This window comes from Malaclemys terrapin, chromosome 1, assembly GCF_027887155.1.
Source record: "Malaclemys terrapin pileata isolate rMalTer1 chromosome 1, rMalTer1.hap1, whole genome shotgun sequence".
Lineage (NCBI taxonomy): Eukaryota > Metazoa > Chordata > Testudines > Emydidae > Malaclemys > Malaclemys terrapin.
Window position 1 is genome coordinate 203,606,002 of NC_071505.1, and position 22,885 is coordinate 203,628,886.

General features: G+C 41.5%; 1 protein-coding gene across 1 annotated transcript in view; it reads left to right on the forward strand.

Annotated features, from left to right (window-relative positions):
* Positions 1 to 22,885, forward strand: part of CFAP47 (cilia and flagella associated protein 47) — a 643,784-nt gene that overhangs the window by 317,814 nt on the left and 303,085 nt on the right. Inside the window, exons 46-47 of the mRNA XM_054005907.1 lie at positions 20,196 to 20,392; positions 22,643 to 22,786. Of these exons, the coding sequence (XP_053861882.1) occupies positions 20,196 to 20,392; positions 22,643 to 22,786 (341 nt within the window). The remainder of the gene's footprint in view (positions 1 to 20,195; positions 20,393 to 22,642; positions 22,787 to 22,885) is intronic.

The window sequence follows — 22,885 nt, forward strand, 5'->3', positions numbered from 1 at the left end:
GATATGCAAAGAAATAGTCTGTGAGATGACTTCAGAAATCCACCCCCACAACTCTGACAAAGACACAATATTACCAGTATTTTATCCACATAACAAAATGTCGTTGTCTGGCCAGTGATCCTAAGCAGGTCACTGTTGCTTAGCAACTTCTCAGACGTGACTTCTACAGTTTAACCACCTGTGGATACACATACATCAAAGTTTTAAAATGTTAATTATGTGAAATTACTAACCTGTGTTGAACTGCTTTGGAGAAATAGCAAGTCAAGAAAGATGTTATTTTTCTGTTTATTTGTTGCTGAGAAAAGGGAGGGACAAAAACCTGCCTTGGGGAGATGTATGGGGCAAGAAGGAGTTCTCAAAGGGATCAGTTAGTACCATAAAACCCCCAAAATGTATTTGTAGAGAAGACAATCTCTTGGACATCTGGAAAAATGGTCTTAAGTATGTACTTGAAGGAAGAGAAATAAAGGAAGTAGTTCTCTGACAACACGTCTCATTCCCAGCTTCCAGCAAACAGAGGCTAGGTACACCATCCATAGGAAAAAGAAATACAAATTATTTACAGGTTCAAGCAAACAAGCATATACACACAAATGAGTTACCATCTATGATTCCTAAAGACGGAGGTGTAGTAATCGGTCAATCTAAAATGTCTTTCATGGCGGACCACGAGATAGCCTCTCGGGATCTCTGCCTTAGTTTAGTGTCTCTGGCCCTGTGAGAATTCAAACAGCAAAGAGATGAAAAATTTTCTTGTGACCTGTTTTATCTTCTACATTTGGCCTTCCAGTCTATGAGATGGGCTCCTTTATATATAGCATTTCCAAGATGTGATAAGGCCATTCACTAATCCTTTGTATTGTGATTTTCCCTAATGGCTGTTTAGTCTTGATAGATGTCTTTAATATGGGAGGGGCGGGGGGAGGAGGGGGAGAGGAGAGGAGAGGGAGAGATGATTCCTGTACCTGGGTTCACAATTTCACAGCAAACATTTTTAAAGTTACAAAGCAAAACTTACATATTCCTTATAGCATGGAATACAGACATTACAAGTGAGATTAATGCATGCTGCAATTTAACAACTGTTTCACAGAGTCTAAACACTATACATTCTTATAAGACTAATACCTGTTTTGAATAGATCTAACATATAGGTGAGCTGGCTTGGTTTCCAGCTATGAGTTTGTCAGTTCTTAGCTAATGCCTTCGACCTTGGCCAGAGCTGGCACTTGGTGTACCACTGTCATAGTTAGTAGAATAATTGTCATCATAAATAGAGCTCTTGCCTGATAGGAGATCATCTTTTTGTCTCAGTGGAGGGAGCAAAAGATTATTTTAGCAACTATTGTAATATTTGTCTATATCCTTCTCCCTCACCTATTGTGTGTTGCCTGTCTTTAAGGATGGTGGGGAGGGAAGGAAAGGGGTAGGGGAGCAATAAACATGGAAAGAACAAAATGTGTTCATATTGCCATTCTAATCCCAATGTTTGTGTGTTTGTATCATTTCCCCACTTTTCACTGGTTTTGCCTTTTTGTATTTTAAGGTCTTCTGGTAGGGACAGTCTCTTACTGTGTTTGTACAGCACCTAGCTTAGTAGGATCCTGATCCTGATTTGGGAGGTACCCTAATGCTATCCCTAATAATAGATAGAGGAGGACATTGTGTTTGGGCTTGTTTGTAATCTAAACTGGCCATGTGGTCACTTAATATTTATATTATGGTAGCTTCCAGAGGCCCCAAAAAGTATTCACATTGAAATTTGTCAAAAGCACCAATTTTACACCCCCTGTTGCTTCAAAAATTATGAATACCCAAAAAGTGCACGGGATCACAGTTTTACATTGAATCCAAAAAGAAGGACTCAGTTTTATAACTGATCCAAAAAGCAATATCTTCAACAGCAACACAATGCCCTCAACATCATACTGGGATGTTGGTTCTGTGTTAACTTAAAGAAATGTGTTACTGTAATGGGGTGGCACTCACCTCTTGTGAGTGCCCCTCTGGGTCGAGTGTGTGTGTGCCTGCAGTTTTTTTCTCAATGTCTTGGCTCCTGGTGCCCCCACATCGGCTGCTGCACTTGTCAGGCAGAGTCAAGGTACGTCTTCACTACCCACCATATCGGCGGGTAGCAATCAATTTATCTGGGATCAATATATTGCGTCTCATTAAGACACGATATATTGATCCCCGAACGCGCTCACCGTCGACTCCGGAACTCCACCAGAGTGAGCGGCGGTAGCGCAGTCGACGTGGGAGCCGCAGCCGTCGACCCCGTGCCGTTTGGACCCCAGGTAATTCGCTCCAAGATACTTCGACTTCAGCTACGCTATTTGCTTAGCTGAAGTTGCATATCTTGGATCGATCCCCCTCCCAGTGTAGACCAGACCTCACACTTTGTCCATGTGTGGAAACTTAACAAAACAAATCCCTTTTGAGGTATGCTGTCCAACCAGGCATATCTCAAAGCCCTCAATAATGTCCTGTAGCCCTCCCCGGGCTCAGTCCCTTCACAGTCCAACGGTGTCCATCACAGCACTCCTTCACTGGCAACATCTCTCTCGCCCGCCCTGGGCTCCAGTCCTCAGTCTGACCAACAGGGTGTATCTCCATACCCTAGTTGGCTAGCTTACATGCCAAGGTTCCTTCTCTGGTTTGGAGCAGCATCCCCAGGGGTTCCTCCCTGGAGGCTCTTCACCTGCCCTTTAGTCCTCTGAGCCTGGCTCTCCAGCTGGGTCACTCTCGGGGGTAACCGTTCCGTGTACAGTCCCTTCTCTCAGGGCACAGTCACTTCCTCAATGGCTGTTTGGGAGGGGACCCGGGCCCACCCACTACTCTGGGTCCCAGCCCAGGGACACCCTCTAAGTAGCAGCCACATGCCATGTTCCTTAACTAACTGCATTTCCCTGGGCCACTTCCCCATAGCCCGTCTTAATTGAGTCCTGGCAGTCAGCCAGAAGCTATTCCCTCACTTCTCTGGTCCCTGCCAGCAACTACCTGCCTCAGCTCTTGCAGCCAGCCAGCTGCACCTCTTGCTCCTTCAGTCCCTGCAAGCAGACTGAACTTACTTTGGCTCTGCAGCTCTTGTTCTATGAGCCTGCTGGGCCCTATTTGGCTGCTCCCCGCAGCTTGCTCTAGGCAGCTTTGAGGACCTATCTACTGCTCCTTTTCTGGGATGGGTGTGGCTGGACCCTGAGGCCTCCAGCAGGGGACCTTTGGGTCTACTCCACCCTATCACAGTTACCTACTGAATTGCCAAGCCTAAAATATCAGTCTTGTCAGAATATTTTTCATGTACTGTAATAGACTAAAATTTTAGTTAGAAATACAAGACATTTTTATTGTTTCATTGCCATAGTTTGCAATAAAGTGCAGAACAACCAGCCAAACAAGAATTGAATTTTAAATCATTATCTGGCAGTATTAAAAAGGATGCTACATCATGCCATATATTTATCACTTAGGGTAGAAAATACTTAATAATTTTTAAAAATTCTTTTACCCTCACCACATCAGTCAGTTATGCTAAGTAGAAACTATTTTTATCTACAGCATTCTGTTACACAAGTTTCATATATTTTAATAACACTTTCAAGTAATTGTATTTTGACTGAATAAATATGTATATGTTTTAAAATATGCATTCATGTTTTTTCAAGAACTGGGATCAGCTTTGTCTTTTTTTTTTTTGGTATGCCTTCTAAATGTTGTCTCAGATTGTTGCGCACTGTTGGGTTTAATCAGAACAATCTTTTATTTCAAACTAATTTCCTGGGTCTTTAAATCTGTTTTTCAGTACACTGTTATCAGTGATCCTGTTGGTTTCCTGGTAATGTTCCATGGTCTAAGTGCTGTATATGTGCTCTAGCATTTTGTTTTTTACATTAAAAAAAAGAAAAAGAAAAAAATCTTCTTGTGGAAGATTAACCAGCAACCTTCCTATGTTTATCACCTTTTACTTACTCTTAAGAGCTCCACTTACTATATACACTGGATCCCCACTAGAACGCGGAGTTTTGGATCCATGTCCGGTCCCACGTTAACGCGGGGACCGCGTTACCATGGATTCCAATGAAGGTAATTAAATTTGTGATCCATGAGCGGTCCCGCGCTATAACCAAATTCGCGCGTTCTAGCAAGGGTCTGCTGTACATTCTGAGATTGCAAATTAATTCTCATGTCTCCTTATCATATTAGGAACCCATCACAAGTGAACTTTATGATTACTTAATTTCCATTACTATACTCCTCATTGAGCTACATTTTACTGCCTTATTTATCTTTACTTGGACAACAGAGGTAATTAAGAAGTACTTGGTTAGGGCTCTTTCACATCTCTCCTGTCAAATAAACCTTTATTGAAAGCGTGAGTCTACTTTGAAAAGTGACTCTATGAAAATATTATAGGTCTCTGTCTTTAGGTCTTAATTTGTATGTCAAATGTGTTCAGTTAATAAGTAAAAAGATATTAACTGCCAGCCTTGCAAACTCAACATAGAATGTAAAATTCAAGGTTGGTTCTTTCCTTCTTGTGTATTAACATCATTTAGAATGACATCAGTGTTATTTACTCCTCATAACACAAGAAGTAGGGGTCACCCAATAAAATCAGTAGGCAGCAGGTTTAAAACAAACAAAAGGAAGTATTTCTTCACACAATGCACAGTCAACCTGTGGAACTCTTTGCCAGAGGATGTTGTGAAAACCAAGACTATAACAGGGTTAAAAAAAGAACTAGATAAGTCCATGGAGGATAGGTCCATCAATGGCTATTAGCCAAGATGGGCAGGGATGGAGTCCCTAGCCTCTGTTTGCCAGAATCGGGGAATGGCTGACTGGATGGATCACTTGATGATTAATTGTTCATTCCCTTTGAAGCACCTGGAATTGGCCACTGTCAGAAGACAGGATACTGGGCTAGATGAACCTTTGATCTGACCCAATATGGCCGTTTTTATGTTCTTATCAAGAAAACGACACTTCAGGCCTTTATTCGGAATCTAGAGTACAGGTCTGCAGCTCAGTCTCTCTAGGAGAAGCTCTCACACCTTGACAGCATGCTGCCTGTTAGGTATTCACACCCAGAACACATCAGGATAGACAGTTACGGTTTCAGGCCTGCTTCCCCAGTGAGGACTTTAAGGCACAGGCCTTAGCGTGAGTGGTTCAGATTGGCGATCTAGGTTCTTGTTGACCTACTTTGGCACTGAAACTATCGGCCACTAAATGAGTGAAACCTTTACACTATCTTTTGCTTTGGCCCTGCCACTGGCACCATCCTATGGGAGAGACTCTGACACCAGGACTTTGATGCTGGCGACTCAGTTGGCAAGGACATCTTGTATTCTGTGGTCTCAAAGGACACTGTATAATCAAGGTGGTACTACTCACTTTTCTCTCACAAATGGCAAAGCACAGAGATCCTTGAAGAAGAACAAAAGGACAATTACTGGTGATTGTTCTAATTTGAAAGTCACCTTTGTGCATTCACACTTCCTGCTCACCCTTCCCTCTATCTTGGTGTTCTTATCCCACTGTTTTGTGTTTTGTGATTTCAGTTCCAGGGAATGCAGTCCTTCATGGATGAATGGCCCATCTCTCAAAGGCCAACAGTTACCATTAAGGAACCTTCAGGGTTTTTTTTTAAACCAAATATGGCATTGTTGACACCAGTGCATCCCCACTGCCTTGTCTTGAAGCTGACAGTGTCACCTGGGCAATGAAGTAAACAGGTGTAACTAACTGGAATTTAGTAAACAATTCTGTTGATGATATACACAAGAAGGAATTGAGTTTGACGTATATTCCTAGCAATGTTGGTCTTGCAGGGCAGATGCAAAAAGCAGTAAAAACTTATCTTGGCTGCTATCGTAAATAGATTCGACTCCACGTGTCATAAATAGATCCACTGAGTGGGAAGTTGCTATTTTTAGAGTTACTTTTCAGGGTAGAATCACCATTTAAAACTTGAACTATTAGCCACATTGTATAGACATTATATTTTTGTGTCTTTTTAATATAATTATCAGAATATTGCTTTTAAGTGGAAATATAATTTTTCATAGTCTATTTGTGATACATTTGTATGTGTGCAATCCTGATTCTTTCAAATATCTCTTATCCAGAAGAAGATTTTCAGCTCTATGGGGTAAATTCCATTCTCTAGCACTGAGTTCCTATAAAAAGGACATTATTTTCCTACAGGTCAGTAGGATTTTTAAAGGGCCAAGACTGAATTAATTATTGTAGCCAGTTTTAACAGTGCACCTATAAGCTATACCTTACCTTCAGTATACTTGCTGTTCATCTCTAGCAATACAATGTTAATTATGGAGTGGGGGGGAATAGAATTACTATGTGGGATTTTAAAACAATTTAAAACCTTTATTTATCTTTCAGGCAATGAAGGACTCACTGGGTATTATAGGTACAATCAATAAATATCAAATGGAGGATTTCTAGATCAATTATGCAAAGCAGAAATGTTGCAGAAGAGCTGCAAGGTTTTAGGAGTCACATATTATTTGTTAAAACTAATTTATTTTTATATTTTCTTGAGATTACAGAACATTTTTGCAATTTTTAAGCTTTTACTTAAAACTGTGCTTTAAAGAAAATTGTGCCAGACTAAACTCTGGTATGGCTGAGTGTGATGAGGTGAGGCTCTGAGGCCCCTGCTGGAGGCCTTATGGCCCTGCCCCAGAAAAGAAAGCAGAGAAGTCTTCCAAGCTGCCTAGAGCAGCTGTGTGGGAAGTAGTCAATCAGGGCCTAACAGGTCAGTATAAGAAGAGCTGCAAGGCCAGAGCAAGTTCAGTTCCTTGCTAGAGCTGGAGGAGAGAGAATGGTGCTCTAGGCTGGCTGCTGGTACCTCACAAGAACAAGGCCCTGAGCTAAGAGTGAAGAATATGCGGGAGCCACGGGGAAGTGGCCCAGGGAATTAGAACCGCAGCGCAACTTAGATAAAGGGACACAGCGACAGCTGCTATCTACACGGTCCCTGGGCTGGGACCCGGAGTAGTGGGCGGGCCCTGGTCCCCTCCAACCTCCCCATTAGTTGCTCAGGGAAGTGGCCTGGACTTTGAGGCATCCCAGAAGGGGGCTGAACCGTAGTGGTCCAGCTGAAGAGCTGGGCGAAGATACTGCCTCCAGGGAAGGAGCCTGGAGGACTGCTCTGTTCTGGAGCAGGGACAAACTGACAGAGGGTCAGTGAAGACCACCACAAACAGGTAGAGAGAGAGTGCAGGCACATGCACTCGACCAGGGGGTGCTCAAATCCCCCCCGCCCCAGCGCCCCCAGCCACCGAAACAAAAACAACCCACCCCCAGCGCTGCCCGACCGAACCTCCCCCCCAAAAAACAAAAAACCCTGAGCACCCCCGCCATCCCAAGAATGGCCGCCCCTTACTAGGTGCCGCCCCAAGCACGTGCTTTGTCGGCTGGTGCCTGGAGCTGGCCCTGGAGAGACATCACAGATGGTGGATTACTTGGTCCAGCTGCCACCTCCACAAATCAGCACAATTCTCCCAGCACAACCGCCCTAATTGTTGACACTAATCAACACAACTATCCCCACAACATAACCAGCCAGGGGCAGTGGAGTGCCACTTAAAGTGGATGGATCATAGTTTTGCTCCCCTTTTTCTGCCTGACCTTCGTCTTTCCTTCTTGGGCATAACCTCCCTCCCCCCCCAAGCAGCCTGGCCCATGATCCCCTAAACCCACTCCCTCCAAATTTGAGTGTTTGGGGTTATTGTGTGCATTCGTCACATAGTCCGCAGAGCTGGGGGCAGGGGAGCACCCAGGCCATGGCTGGATAACCTTTTGGCTTGGAACCTGAATGGTGTTGGGATCTGGTGCACTAGGGTTTCAATGCCATTCACTCAGATTTGGCCCTGCCATCTCTCCATGTAGCCAGGCCAAATCTGAGTGTGTGACATTGAAACCTGACACATGGGTTTGCAGTGCCACTCAGGTTTGGCCTGGCCAAAAAGTGGTGAGGCTATGGTCCAGGTGTCCCTCTTGACTCTGTGGCTTGTGACTAGCACACACAGTAACTGCAAACACACATAGCCCATCACCACAGCATGCTGCCCTTGTTCATCACCTACACAAATCAATGCAAATCTCCCAGTGCAACCCCATGTAATAGGGCAGTCTGTCCCTTTAAGAACTAGGTGGGCTGGAGAGTAGCTGGTCCTGGGCTGGAGAGAAGCCCAGCAGGCAGGTACTAGGAATCAGCTGATCCAGCTAAACAGCTGATAATAACTGGGTCTGACTCCCAGCTGGAGTATATACATGAGCGCACCACTTCCATGAGGAATACACTCTCCTGGGGCTGCAGCAGAAGGCTGCAAGAGGGCAAGCAGGCCCCACAGACACCAATAGGCTGGGGAAGGTCCACCCCCCATATCTGCCAGAGGGCCCCACAGCCTCAGTTAAGAACAGGACTATAGGTTTGGTGGTGGTGGTTTCATATTTCCCTTTGTATGTGTTTTAAAGAATAAACTGAGCTCTGGGAAAAAGAGTACAAATGGAACCAGACATGGAATTTTTGTCCCAGGCTGGTGATTAGGTCCACCAGCCTACAAGCCCTACACCCAAATCAACACAGCCACCACACACAACACAATCAGTATGCACAATAACCCCCAAAATACAATAGCCCTGCACCACAGCACACATCTCATTCACTACCTGCACAGTGGTGGACTTGCTTACCTAAGTCAAATGTGCTCCAAGTCCTCTGCACTTCTACTCATGCATCTGATTAAATGTTTTGTCTCTTTGTCTAGCGTCTTTTATAAAATTGGAAATAAAAACCCAACTAGGCAAATGGAAGAAAAAGCATTTTACATTTTGAACTACAGAGATGTAAAATGTTTTGTTTTGAATTATTTCAACATTAAAATTGTCCAGCAGGAGATGGAAGTGCATCTGTGCACTGAAATATAGTGCACTGAAAAATTGTTCTTAAAATGAAAGGCATTGTATTACATCTTGATACCTAATTTAGGTTCTGTATCAAAAACTAATAAAAGAGTTCTATAGCTTCTCCTGACAAGATTTGACAATATAGGCTGCCTGCTGTTATATTTTTAAAGAATGCCCAATAAAAGAGGTTTGATTTTATTTTTCCAGTGAATGGATTAAAAAGTTTTCTGTAGAAATACTGTGAAAAGTATTTGGAGTTATCACCTCTCTTCTGATAAATGTTTTTTACAGTTAATATATTCAGTTTTCTCTGTCTTTGTGTAAAAATCTTACACTGATGCTAAAACAGTTGGTTAGGTTTTATTTTGTTTTGTGTTCAGAGAGCACTTCTGTCCCTCAGTCATAAGTTCCAAAGCTGTGGAAGATGAAGAAAACTGTGACCTTGTTTACTACAGAAATTACTAGCTGGCATTTGTCTAGTTTTTTGGCATTGTTTGCTTTTAAGCTATCATCACTAGCATTACATTAATTTGTTTCAATGCAATAAATGATAGACTCAACACTCTTATTTGGTTCCGTCAGTGCTGATATCTACTCAAGTGTTTACTGCATTCTTTAGTATTAGTTCTGAGCTCTTCCTTGATCTGATTATTCTAAGAGCCTCTAAAAAGAACAATGGTGACACATTTGGAGGACTTTATTTTCTGTATTAATTCTCTACTCTTCCTTCTTAAATTTCAGGGGCCTTGTGTCAACCCCCTGGTTCCTCTTGTCACTCTATTAGGACCAATAACTCAAGAACCCACTTTTTCACTTTGTTGCAAAGTTCTAACGCTGTGCACATATTTTCAAAGTATTATTAACTTCTACCCACCGATATCAAATACATAGTTTGTGCGATTGCCACTTCAATAACACTTTCTCCAATCCACAGCTCTTTCCTTTGCAGATTCATTTTTTTCCCGTTTCCTAAAAGTGGAAATCTGTGTTGGATGACTTATGAAGGAGAAAATCAATTTATTCACGTGTAAGTGGAGAAATCCCAGTTAGTCTCTTGGATATATTGGGAATGCTACCCACTTATTTTCAATTTTCTTGTAGGCAGAATTAGAAAGACTGAATAGAAATGTAATTTTAGGGAGAACCATTGTGCTATATACTATCTTAGTGCTAAAAGGCAACAGAGGGTCCTGTGGCACCTTTGAGACTAACAGAAGTACTGGGAGCATAAGCTTTCGTGGGTAAGAACCTCACTTCTTCAGATGCAAGTAATGGAAATCTCCAGAGGCAGGTATATATCAGTGTGGAGATAATGAGGTTAGTTCAATCAGGGAGGGTGAGGTGAATAACTTCAACTGTAGGAGAACACTTCAACCTCCCTGGCCACACAATAGCAGATGTAAAGGTTGCCATCTTACAGCAAAAAAACTTCAGGACCAGACTCCAAAGAGAAACTGCTGAGCTCCAGTTCATTTGCAAATTTGACACCATCAGATCAGGATTAAACAAAGACTGTGAATGGCTATCCAACTACAGAAACAGTTTCTCCTCCCTTGGTGTTCACACCTCAACTGCTAGCAGAGCACCTCAGCCTCCCTGATTGAACTAACCTCGTTATCTCCACACTGATATATACCTGCCTCTGGAGATTTCCATTACTTGCATCTGAAGAAGTGAGGTTCTTACCCACGAAAGCTTATGCTCCCAGTACTTCTCTTAGTCTCAAAGGTGCCACAGGACCCTCTGTTGCTTTTTACAGATTCAGACTAACACGGCTACCCCTCTGATACTATCTTAGTGCTGTAGCTCTTGGCTTCCATTTGAATTTATAATACCTAAGTGGCTCCTGAGTTTTTGAGGTATAGTGCTCACACACCACAAATATGGAAGTTGTGGAAAAGGCTAATTTGAAAAGCTCCGATTACAAGTTAGTAACACAGTTATCATCTGAACAGTTTCAGTACCACTTACTTTTTTATCTAAACTGATTTTAAATTCTATGTCCTTCCAGAACTTTTGTCAAGTGATTTTTTGGTGCTGATTAAACAATTACATTTTATCAATGGCTCTGATAAGATAAATACAGTAACAAATGCATTTTATTTAAGAAAGGAAAATAATTTGCAAACAACAGATAATAGGTTTTCTGAAGACTTTCCCACTACTTTGTTCTAAAATTAGATTTGCACATGAGCAAGATAAAGATAATATTTTGATTAGCTGGATATATAATTGCTGTTCTCAGCCCAGCTCAGCAGGATTTCCGTAAGAGTTCATGCAGATTTTGAGTGTGTTTTAATGCAAAACTGTATAATATAGTCCCTGGTTTCTGTGTGCATAAGTGCTTTTTTTAAATAGGTTTTTTTTTTTTTTTTGCTTTTTCTAGTTACTTTCCATTGGGTATAACCTCAGAAAAGCTTAAAACATTATTCATGCTGTTTTCCCTTTTTCATTTAGCATTCTTTTTTAACTAATCATTAGGTGAGCACTAATCATCATACTTCTATTTTGTTCAATTCTTTATTTGTATACCACCAGCATCAGTCTTATCAATGGAACTTTGAAAATGGTTTGTTAATTAATTCATACTTGATGGTTGATTCTTCTGCATTAGGGCAAACATTTATACGGTCAGACATAAAACAATGTAAGATCATTTTTGCATTGAATTATAATTTCAAGGAAGAATAAATCAAACTTTGAACCTAAATTACTGAACAGTGTTTTTTAAAGCTGGCCACTGAGTAAAACTAAGTTTTTTATTTTTTTGCTAGGATACTAACAAAGTAGACAATTTATTTAGATAATAATGCTGATTTCCATGCAATTAGTTCTATGGCGCACCAGATTCAGCATGTCATGACACTGGCTGTATATATAAAAAACTGTTCAGAATGTTTTTTATACGGTCAGTTTCGAAGGATTAAGAAGGGCATAGAACTAATGGATAGTGTTGCTCACTAATTAATCTTTATTATTAAGGTTCTGTCAATATTCAGGTTGAGAAACAGAGTGTACACTGCTACTAGTGTAATTAGATTGGGTAAAACTCATGCTGGGTGGAAAATTCGCAAAATTCTCAAAATATTTGTTATACAATTTAATATTTTTATTGTAGTACCAGTATAGTGGGGTGTACTGCCCCTTTAATGGACAGTCTGGAGCTTACAACTAAAGCTATGTCTACACATCACATTGATACAATTGTTCGTAGTACAGAAGGGATTGACTGAACCTGGAGACTACTACCTTTAGAGAAGAACAGGAGTACTTGTGGCACCTTAGAGACTAACAAATTTATTAGAGCATAAGCTTTCATGGACTACAGCCCACTTCTTCGGATCCGAAGAAGTGGGCTGTAGTCCACGAAAGCTTATGCTCTAATAAATTTGTTAGTCTCTAAGGTGCCACAAGTACTCCTGTTCTTCTTTTTGCGGATACAGACTAACACGGCTGTTACTCTGAAACTTACCTTTAGAGGTGATCCCACTAGATCACAGTGTGGCATAGTTGCGGCAGCGTAGCGAAGCTGTTATTGCTCCTGTTTGTCTATCCTATCCTTGACATGGGACTAAGTAAAGATTCCAGCAACGTTTCAGAAGTACTAAATTCAAACTTTAAAAACATCAGAATGGCCATTCTGCGTCAGTCCAACAGTACATCCTATCTTCTGATAGTGGCCAATGCTAGGTGAACAGAACAGGTAATCATCAAGTGATCCATCCCCTGTCGCCCATTCCCAGCTTCTGGCAAACAGAGGTTAGGGATGCCATCCACACCCATCCTGGCTAATAGCCATTGATGGACCTATCCTCCATGAACTCATCTAGTTCTTTTTTGAACCCTGTTATAGCCTTGGTCTTCACAGCATTCTCTGGCAAAGAGTTCCACAGGTTGACTGTACATTGTGTGATGAAATACTTCCTTTTGTTTGTTTTAAGCCTGCTGCCTATTAATTTCATTTGATGACCTCTAGTTCTTGTATTATGAGGAGCAAATAACATTTCCTTATTTACTTTCTCCACACCAGTCATGATTTTATAGACCTCTCTCATATCCCCCCCCCCCTTAGTTGTCTCTTTTCCAAGCTGAAAAGTCCCAGTCTTATTAATCTCTCCTCATATGGAAGCCGTTCCATGTCCCTACTAATTTTTGTTACCCTTTTCTGTACCTTTTCCAATTCCATTATATCTTTTTTGAGATGGGGCAACCAGATCTGGGTGCAATATTCTAGCTGTGGGCGTACTGTGGATTTATATAGAGGCAATAGGATATTTTCTGTCTTATTATCTATCCCTTTCCTAATGATTCCCAATATTCTGTTAGCTTTTTTGATTGTCGCTGAACATTGAGTGGATGTTTTCAGAGAACTATCCACAATGACTCCAAGATCTCTTCCTTTTTTTGAAAAAGAAAAAGACTGAAATAATTTTCCAGAAATATGTCACTTCTTGTCAACATTAAAACGTAGGAGAAATAACGAAAAGTTTGCTGATTCTTATCACAGTTATTGAGGGTTAAATTTAGAACCCCAAGTCAGATCAACCAAAACTGATGAGTCAAAGAGAGTGAAAGGTTCATGTGCAGAAAGACTAGGGCTCTGTGTAAACCAGAGTGTTTGCAGGCAGTCTGTCATCATCATTGCTGGGTGGCTCAAAGTGCTGTGGCTGTTGAACCTCAGCAAGACCCATGTTCTGAGAGTTTGTGCCCCACCCTTGTCTTTCAGAGAATGTGTGTTGTGCACATTAGATGTTCTCTGTCTGCATTCTGAAGGAGTTTCCTTTGGAAGGTTTGCCCCGACAATGTTTCTGACTTAAGACCCGATATTTTAAAGGGCTTAGTCCACATGTAGACTCTGATTTTACTTGTGAAGCATTGTCAAGGAAATTAGCATTAATTAAATAGCAGAAAGATGAACAGCTCTGGTAAGTAGTGAGAGTAATGTAATTATGACACATTCTACCATTTCCTAAACAATGGATCTGAATGTGATCAAAGGAAAGCAAGGCATTTGGTTATTTAGTCAAGATGTTCCTGATACACAACCCGCTTAACATGTGCTGCTCATAACACTTTAAGTTTCTTACAACCTTTTCTGATGCAGAGCTACAGAATATGGGGTTTGGAGAAGTGAAGGAGAGGTTGGAGTTGTGCAGGCAGTTTGGGAAAGTGCAGGATATGGGCCCTGTCCCTCTGTCAGCCTTCACCTTATAAGGCTGTACTCTGGCACAACTACTGAGGGACCATCACTTTTCTAGACAACAGCCTAACAGCACTCCTATAATGTAGTTTGTAGATGAAGATTATTCACAACTCATGAATAGGAAGAGAGAGAGAGAGAGAGGTGAAGTAACCTGCGCAAGGCCACATTATGTATCATAAGATTCTCTCTACCCCTGAGGCCTAACAGTTTGATAATGTTTAATAACTGTAAGCTAAATTTCTGGGTCTATTCTTTGTAAAGGTGTCATTTTGGATAGCACAGAAAAAAAGAATGTGGTTTAGAAAAATGAGAATGTGGTTTAACTAGGCTGCAACCTTACTAATGTAACATCGGGGAAACTGTCCAACAATAACTCATCCAAATGCAGGTCAACCTTTCTTCTGTAATCCATGCTACTTGGGGAATGGCTGTCATCAGCCTCACCCTATAAACCTTTAACCTGCTCTCTAGAATGAGCTGAATTCTGGGAAGGCCCTCCTTAACTTGAAGTTAAGTGTATCCCCTTGATTCTAGATGTCTTCGGAGTAATCTACAAATGAATGGTTAAGAACTGAAGTGTCAGATGTTTTACTGTAACCCACTGAGCTCCTTGCTGGCTCCTGGAACAAAGTCTTGAATTCTCTTTCCCTCTCTCCCCCCCCGCCCAAAAAAAAAAATAAATAAATAAAAAATCAACATTGCTGTTGTTAATCCTGGAGTGAAAGAAAGCTAGGTTTATACCAACCCATGCCACAGCAAATGAACTTGGCCAACAACTGCAGAATGTTGACAGCAGTATACATACTGACTGGGTGTGACTCAGCTGGAAGTCTGGCAAGGATTGACAAACTAAAGCCCTGGAAGTATGTCAGGAAGAATCCATACAAATTTAGAAGCCTTGCAATTTTCGCATTATGGTGAATATACCTCGTGCACAGTTGAAATTAGTAGAAATTCTGATAACCCTTTTCTATGACCCAACAGCTAACTCAGTGCATTAAATCGTGTGCAATATAAGCTTTTCTGTCTCAAGCAAGCCTAGAAACAGGACTTCCCCTCAATTTATGATAGTCTTCCACAACATACCAAGCAAGCAAATTACCAGTCCCTTATCTGGAATCATGCCATGGAGGTGCAGCCTGACATCACTTCCCCTGTGGGTGCTAAGGGGCTCAAGCACCAAGGGAGAAAAATACGGGTGCTCAGCACCCCCGGGGCTGGCTGGAGCTGCTGCTCTGGTAGCCCTGGGTCTAGCCACCAATCAGCTGTCCAGTAGTTGGCCCTGTGCTCCCAGCAGCTCTAATGAAACACATTTGGAGTTAACCATTTAGATGTAATCATCCCCAAATGTGAAGGTTTCAAAAGTTGCTGTTCCAAAATTGCAGAATCTGTGCAATACATTCTGTACATTCTTGAGGGCATTATGCATTTTGTAAAATTATATCTAGATAAAATGAAAATGCCCTTTATCCATATTTTATGGCTGTAAAACATGATGCTGAAATAAGCTATTTTATTTTTTTAGAAATTACAATGTGCAAGTGGGTCATAAAATATACATATAGACAGAAAAACACACAGAGAACATATTTAAAGTAAATTTGCCAATATGAAATCAATATATGATTAAATCCATGTGTAATTATACACATGTTAAAGGAGAGTCCTTACTTCGACTTTTTCAAGAAATTGGTGAAGGCAATTTGACTTGGTTTACAAAAACATCTATAATTCTCAAAGTTAGCAGTGAAGAATACCACATCCCCCCCTAAAATCACTCTGGGGAGTTAGTCCCTTCATAAAAAAATGTGTTAAACCTTTTTTGTGTGGGGAGAGTGCTACAAATTTCAAATTTAGTCAGGGTTTTCCATTTGGGCCCCCAAACTACAGGGGAAAATCCCCATCTCTTCTACCCTGTTCTTTTCTGTCTTCTCCCAGCCATCAGGGATTGGAGAGCTCCTAGAGCATCCTGCTATCCTACCTCCCACAACCCATGCACACGGTCTCTCCAAAGGAAAAATCCCCACCTGGAGAAATCACACCCACTATTGCTGGTGTTTTCTGCTTCTCATTGGGTCCAGGGAGAAGCTTGGGGCCATTATTCACCTCCAGGGAATCATGGTGCAGGTCCTGCTGTGAGCAGTTGGCCTGGCTGTTGCCCACCATTCCCACTTTCCTACATGTGCTCTCAACTGCTGCCCTGGTTGCCGCTGTTGCGACCCTGTGGATGATTTTCAGCAAGTCTGTGAATTAATTCTTTGCAAAGGCCTTTGTGCTTACTGTAATGCGAGAGACAGAAAAAGAAGAAAAACATTTTGGTTTGAGAAAATCTTAAATCCTGATTACCTTACTGTATGCATTAAAAGTAGCATTCTGAAGAAGAGAACAACCTTCATATATCTCGGAAGATTTTTAAAAAGTATTTGTTGTAATTTATTTGACTTGACGATTCAATCTCACTTATATCATTTTCTAGGGAGTAAAGTACCTGACCATATGATATAAACATTACACATTTCCTTGCTTTCCCTTTCATTGATCATAGTTATTCAGATTACCTATTCCTGAACTTAAATATCTGCTTTATGCATGTGGAATGAATATTTTATAAAGCACTGCCCAAACCAAATATTATAAATATTGGGGAGAGATTTATTTTTATAAAAAATAAATATAATGTCCATAAGGCATGTATTTTACCTTTAGGGTATACAAAATGCAGCAACCATAGATGGGTCTAGTGCAGTGGTCCCCAAACTATGGGGCATGCCTCCCTGGGAGGGTGCAGAGGAATGTTCGGGGGGAAGGGTGGCAGGGCCCAGGCCAGCCCCCATGGCTGACAGGGAGGGAGCACCACCCAGCCCTGCTCTGCTCCCAGCTCCACTCTGGCCTCAGCCCCATCCCCGGCCCCAGCCTCGGCCACCGGCTCCCATCCCCACTCCTGGACACAGCTCTGCTACTGACCGTGGCCCCTGGCTCCTGGTCCTGACTGCGGGCCTGCACCCTGCCGCAGCCCCTGGCCCTGACTGCGACCCCGCTCCTGGCTGAGGCCCCAGTGGCAGCGCTGGCCTCATTCCAAATTGTGGCCCTGCTCCCAGCCCCGGCTCCTGACTGTGGCTCTTGGAGGGGCGCGGACCAGGTAAGGGGGGGACCTGAACAAAAAAGTTTGGGGACCATTGGTCTAGTGATTGGCTACTCATGCACCTCTATATTTAAATTAACATTTAAAATGAAGAATTTTAGTTAATAATTTGATAGATTTTATCCTGACTAATATTGTTGGGCTTCAGTATCTTGTGAAACACTTGAGTGTCCTGACTAAAAATAATAGGAAATAATCTTCCCAGCTCACAGCCTGTGTTAGCAGAATGCATTTCCATAGGGCTTATGAAGGAAGGAATTTATCCCCCGTTGCTGTTGCAGCACATATCAATGGTACATGGGGGGCTATAGAACCTTATGGATGATGGTGATAAACTGCCCTCCCCACTGTGTAATAGAACTGAATTGTTCTGGTTAGTCAGGAGTGGACTCTAAATGACCACAGGGGTGCAACAGGGGGAGCAGTATTTACCCCAATAATAAGCTTCTACATAACATTTTAAATTTCCTCTTATTGCTACAAAACATTTTGGAGCTTCCAATTCATACAAAATACACTACAGTATATTGACAATAACTGGACTATGTGAGGATAGACATTCCATCTTACCTTGAAGTACTGCAGGTACTTAAAATATATCACTAATGATTTAGATATGTAGATTGGTTTGGATTTCCTTTGTGTACTCCCACAAATTGACTGATCAGATAGGGTTACAGTCAAATTTGCAGGAAATATATTTATGAATCAGGTATAAGGAAGGGAGTTTTATTACTTGCATAACTGACAAACCTGGGACATTTTTGCGGAAGATAGCTACTGGGGATAATAACTTAGTGACAAAACAGAAAAAGGGTAATAATTCATAAATTAGCAGGTCATTAATCTTGTCTTTATGAGGGAACAAGCTAATTTATTTCAGAGAAGGTTGAACCTGAGGTGCAATTTATAATCTTTTTGATAGCCTAGTAATGTTGAAAGGCTCGTAATGTAATGCTATATTATTCATCCTTTGAACTTGAGCTATTTTTATGAAATAATGGAGGGTACAGAGAAGAGAAGTATCAACTTTTTGGAACGCAGTAAAGCAACAGGGAAGTATTGGTTTGCTGTTCAATTTTCAGAAATGTGAGATTTGAATAAGTGGGCAATATAATTTGTGAAAGAGAGCAGCATTGTAAATGAAGATTGATTGCATTTTTAAAACACAATAGTTGCCATCAAAATATCATTTGAAAATAATGTCACACTTTGAGCCTGATTGCCTCCTTTCCACAAAATAACCCAGTGGAGGGGAGAGTGGAGGAGGAAAACATTGTAAGAGTTATTTTCCAAGCTCTTAGTTGAGGTAGGTGGGTTGTGTCCTCCCTTGTGGACAGGGCCGGCTCCAGGGTTTTGGCCGCCCCAAGCAGCCAAAACAAAAAAAACAAAAACAAAAGCCGCGATCGCGATCTGCAGCAGCAATTCGGCGGGAGGTCCTTCGCTCCCAGGCGGAGTGAGGGACCGTCCGCCGAATTGCTGCCGAATACCTGGACGTGCCGCCCCTCTCTGGAGCGGCCGCCCCAAGTACCTGCTTGAGAAGCTGGTGCCTGGAGCCGGCCCTGCTTGTGGAACAAACTGGGTGGTGGTGTCCTCAAACCCTGTGGATCTCAGTTCCAGCTGTATGGAAGTTCTATGCCTCTGCACTGCTCTACATTCCATGTCGGTCTTTCTGCATTGGTATCTACCCTTGGAAGTCCTCCTGAAGTGGGGTTCTTCAGTATAAAGGGGAACCACAGAGAAGTTATTGTCGCTGCAAGGTGCATTCACTTTTTGTGAATTCCCTGAAGGGCTTGTGGGGGGCTGCTCCAGGGAATAACCATACCTCTTTCTGCTCACAGCCACTATCTTGCCTCACATGTCTTCCCCTCCTTTTCTGCACTGGGCCCTCTCCAGAGTTCATGGAGGTGGCTGACCCTTTGCCCTGGATCACAGAAAGAGAGATGTGTAGATCACAGGGGGAGCGTTAGGGTCAATGGTATCTGCAATATTATAATTATTTTCTATACTGAGTTATGTCCCGACTGGCTTTAACACTGATCTTAATAAGTTTATGCAGGGGATGATATGATGAAACTCCCTACAATGTCATGTCGCCGGTCTGCAACTGCTAGTAGTAAATATCTCCAAGGGCTGCTGATGGGACACTAGATGGGGAGGGCTCTGAGTTACTCCAGAGAATTCTTTCCCAGGTGTCTGGCTGGAGGGTCTTGCCCACATGCTAATGGTCTAACTGATCACCATATTTGGGATCGGGAAGGAATTTTCCCCTGGTTCAGATTGGCAGAGACCATAGCGTTTTTTTGCCTTCCTCTGCAGCATGGGGCACGAGTCACTTGAAGGTTTAAACTAATGTAACTGGTGGATTCTTTTGTAACTTGAAGTTTTAAACCATGATTTGAGGACTTCAGTAACTCAGCCAGAGGTGATAGGTCTATTACAGGAGTGGGTGGGCGAGGTTCTGTGGCCTGCTGTGTGTCAGATAAGATGATCATGATGGTCACTTCTGCTTTAAAGTCTGAGTCTGTGTCAGATACTGCTGCATGATAATTGTTGACAAATGTTTTTAAGTCGTAGTCACTATGTATATGGTATCTGTGAAAAGATTCATATGCAATAAACTTTTCTAAATGTAATAAGTAAATCTTTTAATATATTTTCTCTATGCAGAACAAAAAATTATACAAAATAATGTTATTTGGAAGGGTAAATATATTCAAAAGTTTCTCTCTAGCAAAATTAATTTTGACTATGTATAAATGAAAAGACTTCTGTGATTCCAGAGTTACTTGTGTTATGTTTGTACCGTAGAAAGAATCTCTTTATACAGACTACATATGTCTCTCCAGATGTTTTGTGTGTTAAATATTTTTGGAACACTTTACATAATTATACTTTTTTGTTTTGTTTTAGATAAAGATACAGCAGTTGAACTTCCTATAAAGTTTACTCCACGATATCCTGGTCGCTATCCCTGCCAGATTCTGCTGCAATCTTTCTATGATATTCGGGTCTACTTGATTGAGTGTGTGGTGAATACAGACAGCGCTGAGGCTGAGCTTGAATTTGTCACACCAGCCTATCAGGCCGTGATTCAGGACATACCAGTAGTAAGTCCATTTTACAATTAGAAGGTTAAATCAAGATTCCGGATTATTGGATTCAGCCTTTTAAATTAAAATTAACATCCATGTACCATAGCAACCACAAAAGTACTGAAGTACCGATGTTATCTTGTTGCCCAAAGTCTAAATGGTATGTAAACATAAAACATAAAAGAGTTACAGATTGTTTTCTGCCCACCTCAATAACTATTTAGTCTGTTATTCCTAATGATTTTTCTTCTGAGACTGGCACTTATTAACATACAGGACATTGCAAGTAGGGGGGAAAAGGTTGGTATGAGTAGTATGAATACTAAATGTAAGATTTCTGGCAGTGGAAGGAAATCAGAAATCTGAATTAAGGCGCAGGATAGCAGAATTAAATATTGTACAGATCGTATTAATGTATTTTGCTCCACAAAAAAGAAGTTGTTTTTAAAAAATAATTATTTAAGAGACATGTGAGGTTATAAATAATATGTAAGACTACGATTTAGATCATGGGTATTTTTAGTAAAAATTCACAGTCTGTGACCTGTCCATGACTTATACTATAAATACCCCTGACTAAATCCTGGGGAGGACGCGCTACTGGTGGTGGCAACCTGGGGGGCCACTGCTGGGAGGGGGGCGTGGCAAGTGGCACCAGCTGCTGGGAGCCACTGCTCGGGCGGCCCTTGGGGTCAGCCATACTGGCCGCTGCTCGGGCGGTTCCTGGGGCTAGTTGCCCGGGGCCACCCAAGCAGCGGCTGGTAAGGCTGGCTGCGGTGCTGCCTGACTGGCTGCAGAGCCACTCCAGCGGTGGCCATTGTGGCTGGCCCTGGTGTGAGCCCCACTTGCCGCTGCAGAAGTCACGGAGGTCACTGAAAATCATGAAATCCGTGACTTCTGCAACCTCCATGACAGACACGCAGCCCTAATAATATGTAATATAGATACATTAGAAAAGCGTATTCAAAAGTTAAATATTTGAAGCATTCAATACTAAGAAACTATGATGTAAGAGAGGGACAGAAATTAACATAGTAGATCAGAATAGTCATTAATCTAATCTAATAATTTATCTCCAGCAATGACCAGGACCTGATGCTCCAGAAACTGATGCAAGAAATCCCATAGTGCACAATTATGGCGTAAACTGACAGTCCAAAAAGATATAAGAGAGAGAGAGTCAAAGAGTGAATTTTGAGCTGTAGGGTTGGGTATCTTCTTCAAAGAAGTCATTATCAAGCTTTTTAGGCCATCAGCAGACTGTCTCAAATGAAAAGCTAAAGAGAGAAAATGATGTGGCATAAAACAACAAGAGGAAGACTTAAAGGTTCTATTAGAAGTAAAAATGTTACCTAAGGTTTGCACCAGGAGTTGAGAGTGCTGCACATACCATATTTTGTGTGAGGTGGTCAGGAAGAATAGAGAGTGATAGTATAGAAAAAGTCACACTGAGATCTGATGGGACAAGAAGAGGGGAGGGATCCATGATCAGACGTGAGATCAGTAGCTTGTCTGGAGAAGGATAGTATTGTGAAAGTACAGTGAAACACTTAAAGTAACCAAGGAGGTTGTTCTGAAATGATTGGGATCTTTATTTCTGCTCATTTTATTTTCCTTTTTAAAGAATAAATAAGATAATGGATATTGACCTGCTCAGCCTGTCTATTGGCGCTGCTCCTAGAACTGGAGTTACCTTTGTGTGTTGCTGGATAAGGGGGGTGCTGGTTTTAAAGAGGATGAGATTCTGATGTTGTGGAGCATGAAAGAGAAATTCGCATGAACTCTTCATTTCCCATTGAGCCTCCAACTTGTCAACACACAACTGTTGGTTTTTTCTTTCATACTTTGGGTTCTGCCACAGGACAGTCTTTCTACTAAATAGTTTAGTGTTCAGCAGATTCAGTATCTGAGTGCATATGGCTATGCACATTTTTGGTTAGATTGAGCCCATTATTATAAGTACAATCAAACTTCTTTTATGGTATGAGTATGTAAAACATGAATTTTTAGAGCATTCCTACTAGTATCCACAGTACCAGTATTATTGAACTTTTTGTTGAATACATTCAAACTTTTAAAAATATAATCTTTATTTTCCTAAACTCTGCTCTGAGTTGGCACTTTTGAAAAAATAAAGATTGTGGTCTGATTTGGTGTCCATTATAAGAATTAATGGATAGAAAGTTAAATGTAGCTGTAATTGCAGGTAAATGTAGGTTGTAACTTTAAATGTACCATTTGGATGACATCTATTTTTTTTTCCAGAGTAATATGTCTAATCAGGACTGGAAACTTCAAGCAATCCTAGAGGGACATTGTTTTTATGGCCCTCCTCTCATATATGTGGGTCCAGGTGAAACAACACAGTATCCTCTCATGTTTAAGCCCATTGCTGAGTGCGTCACTCTGGTAAGAGAAAAGAGACATTCAGCCTTTATAAGGTTTGCTGCTACACATGAAACTTGTGCCTACACTCCAAGAAACCCCTTAAGCAGGTGTTTAACATTA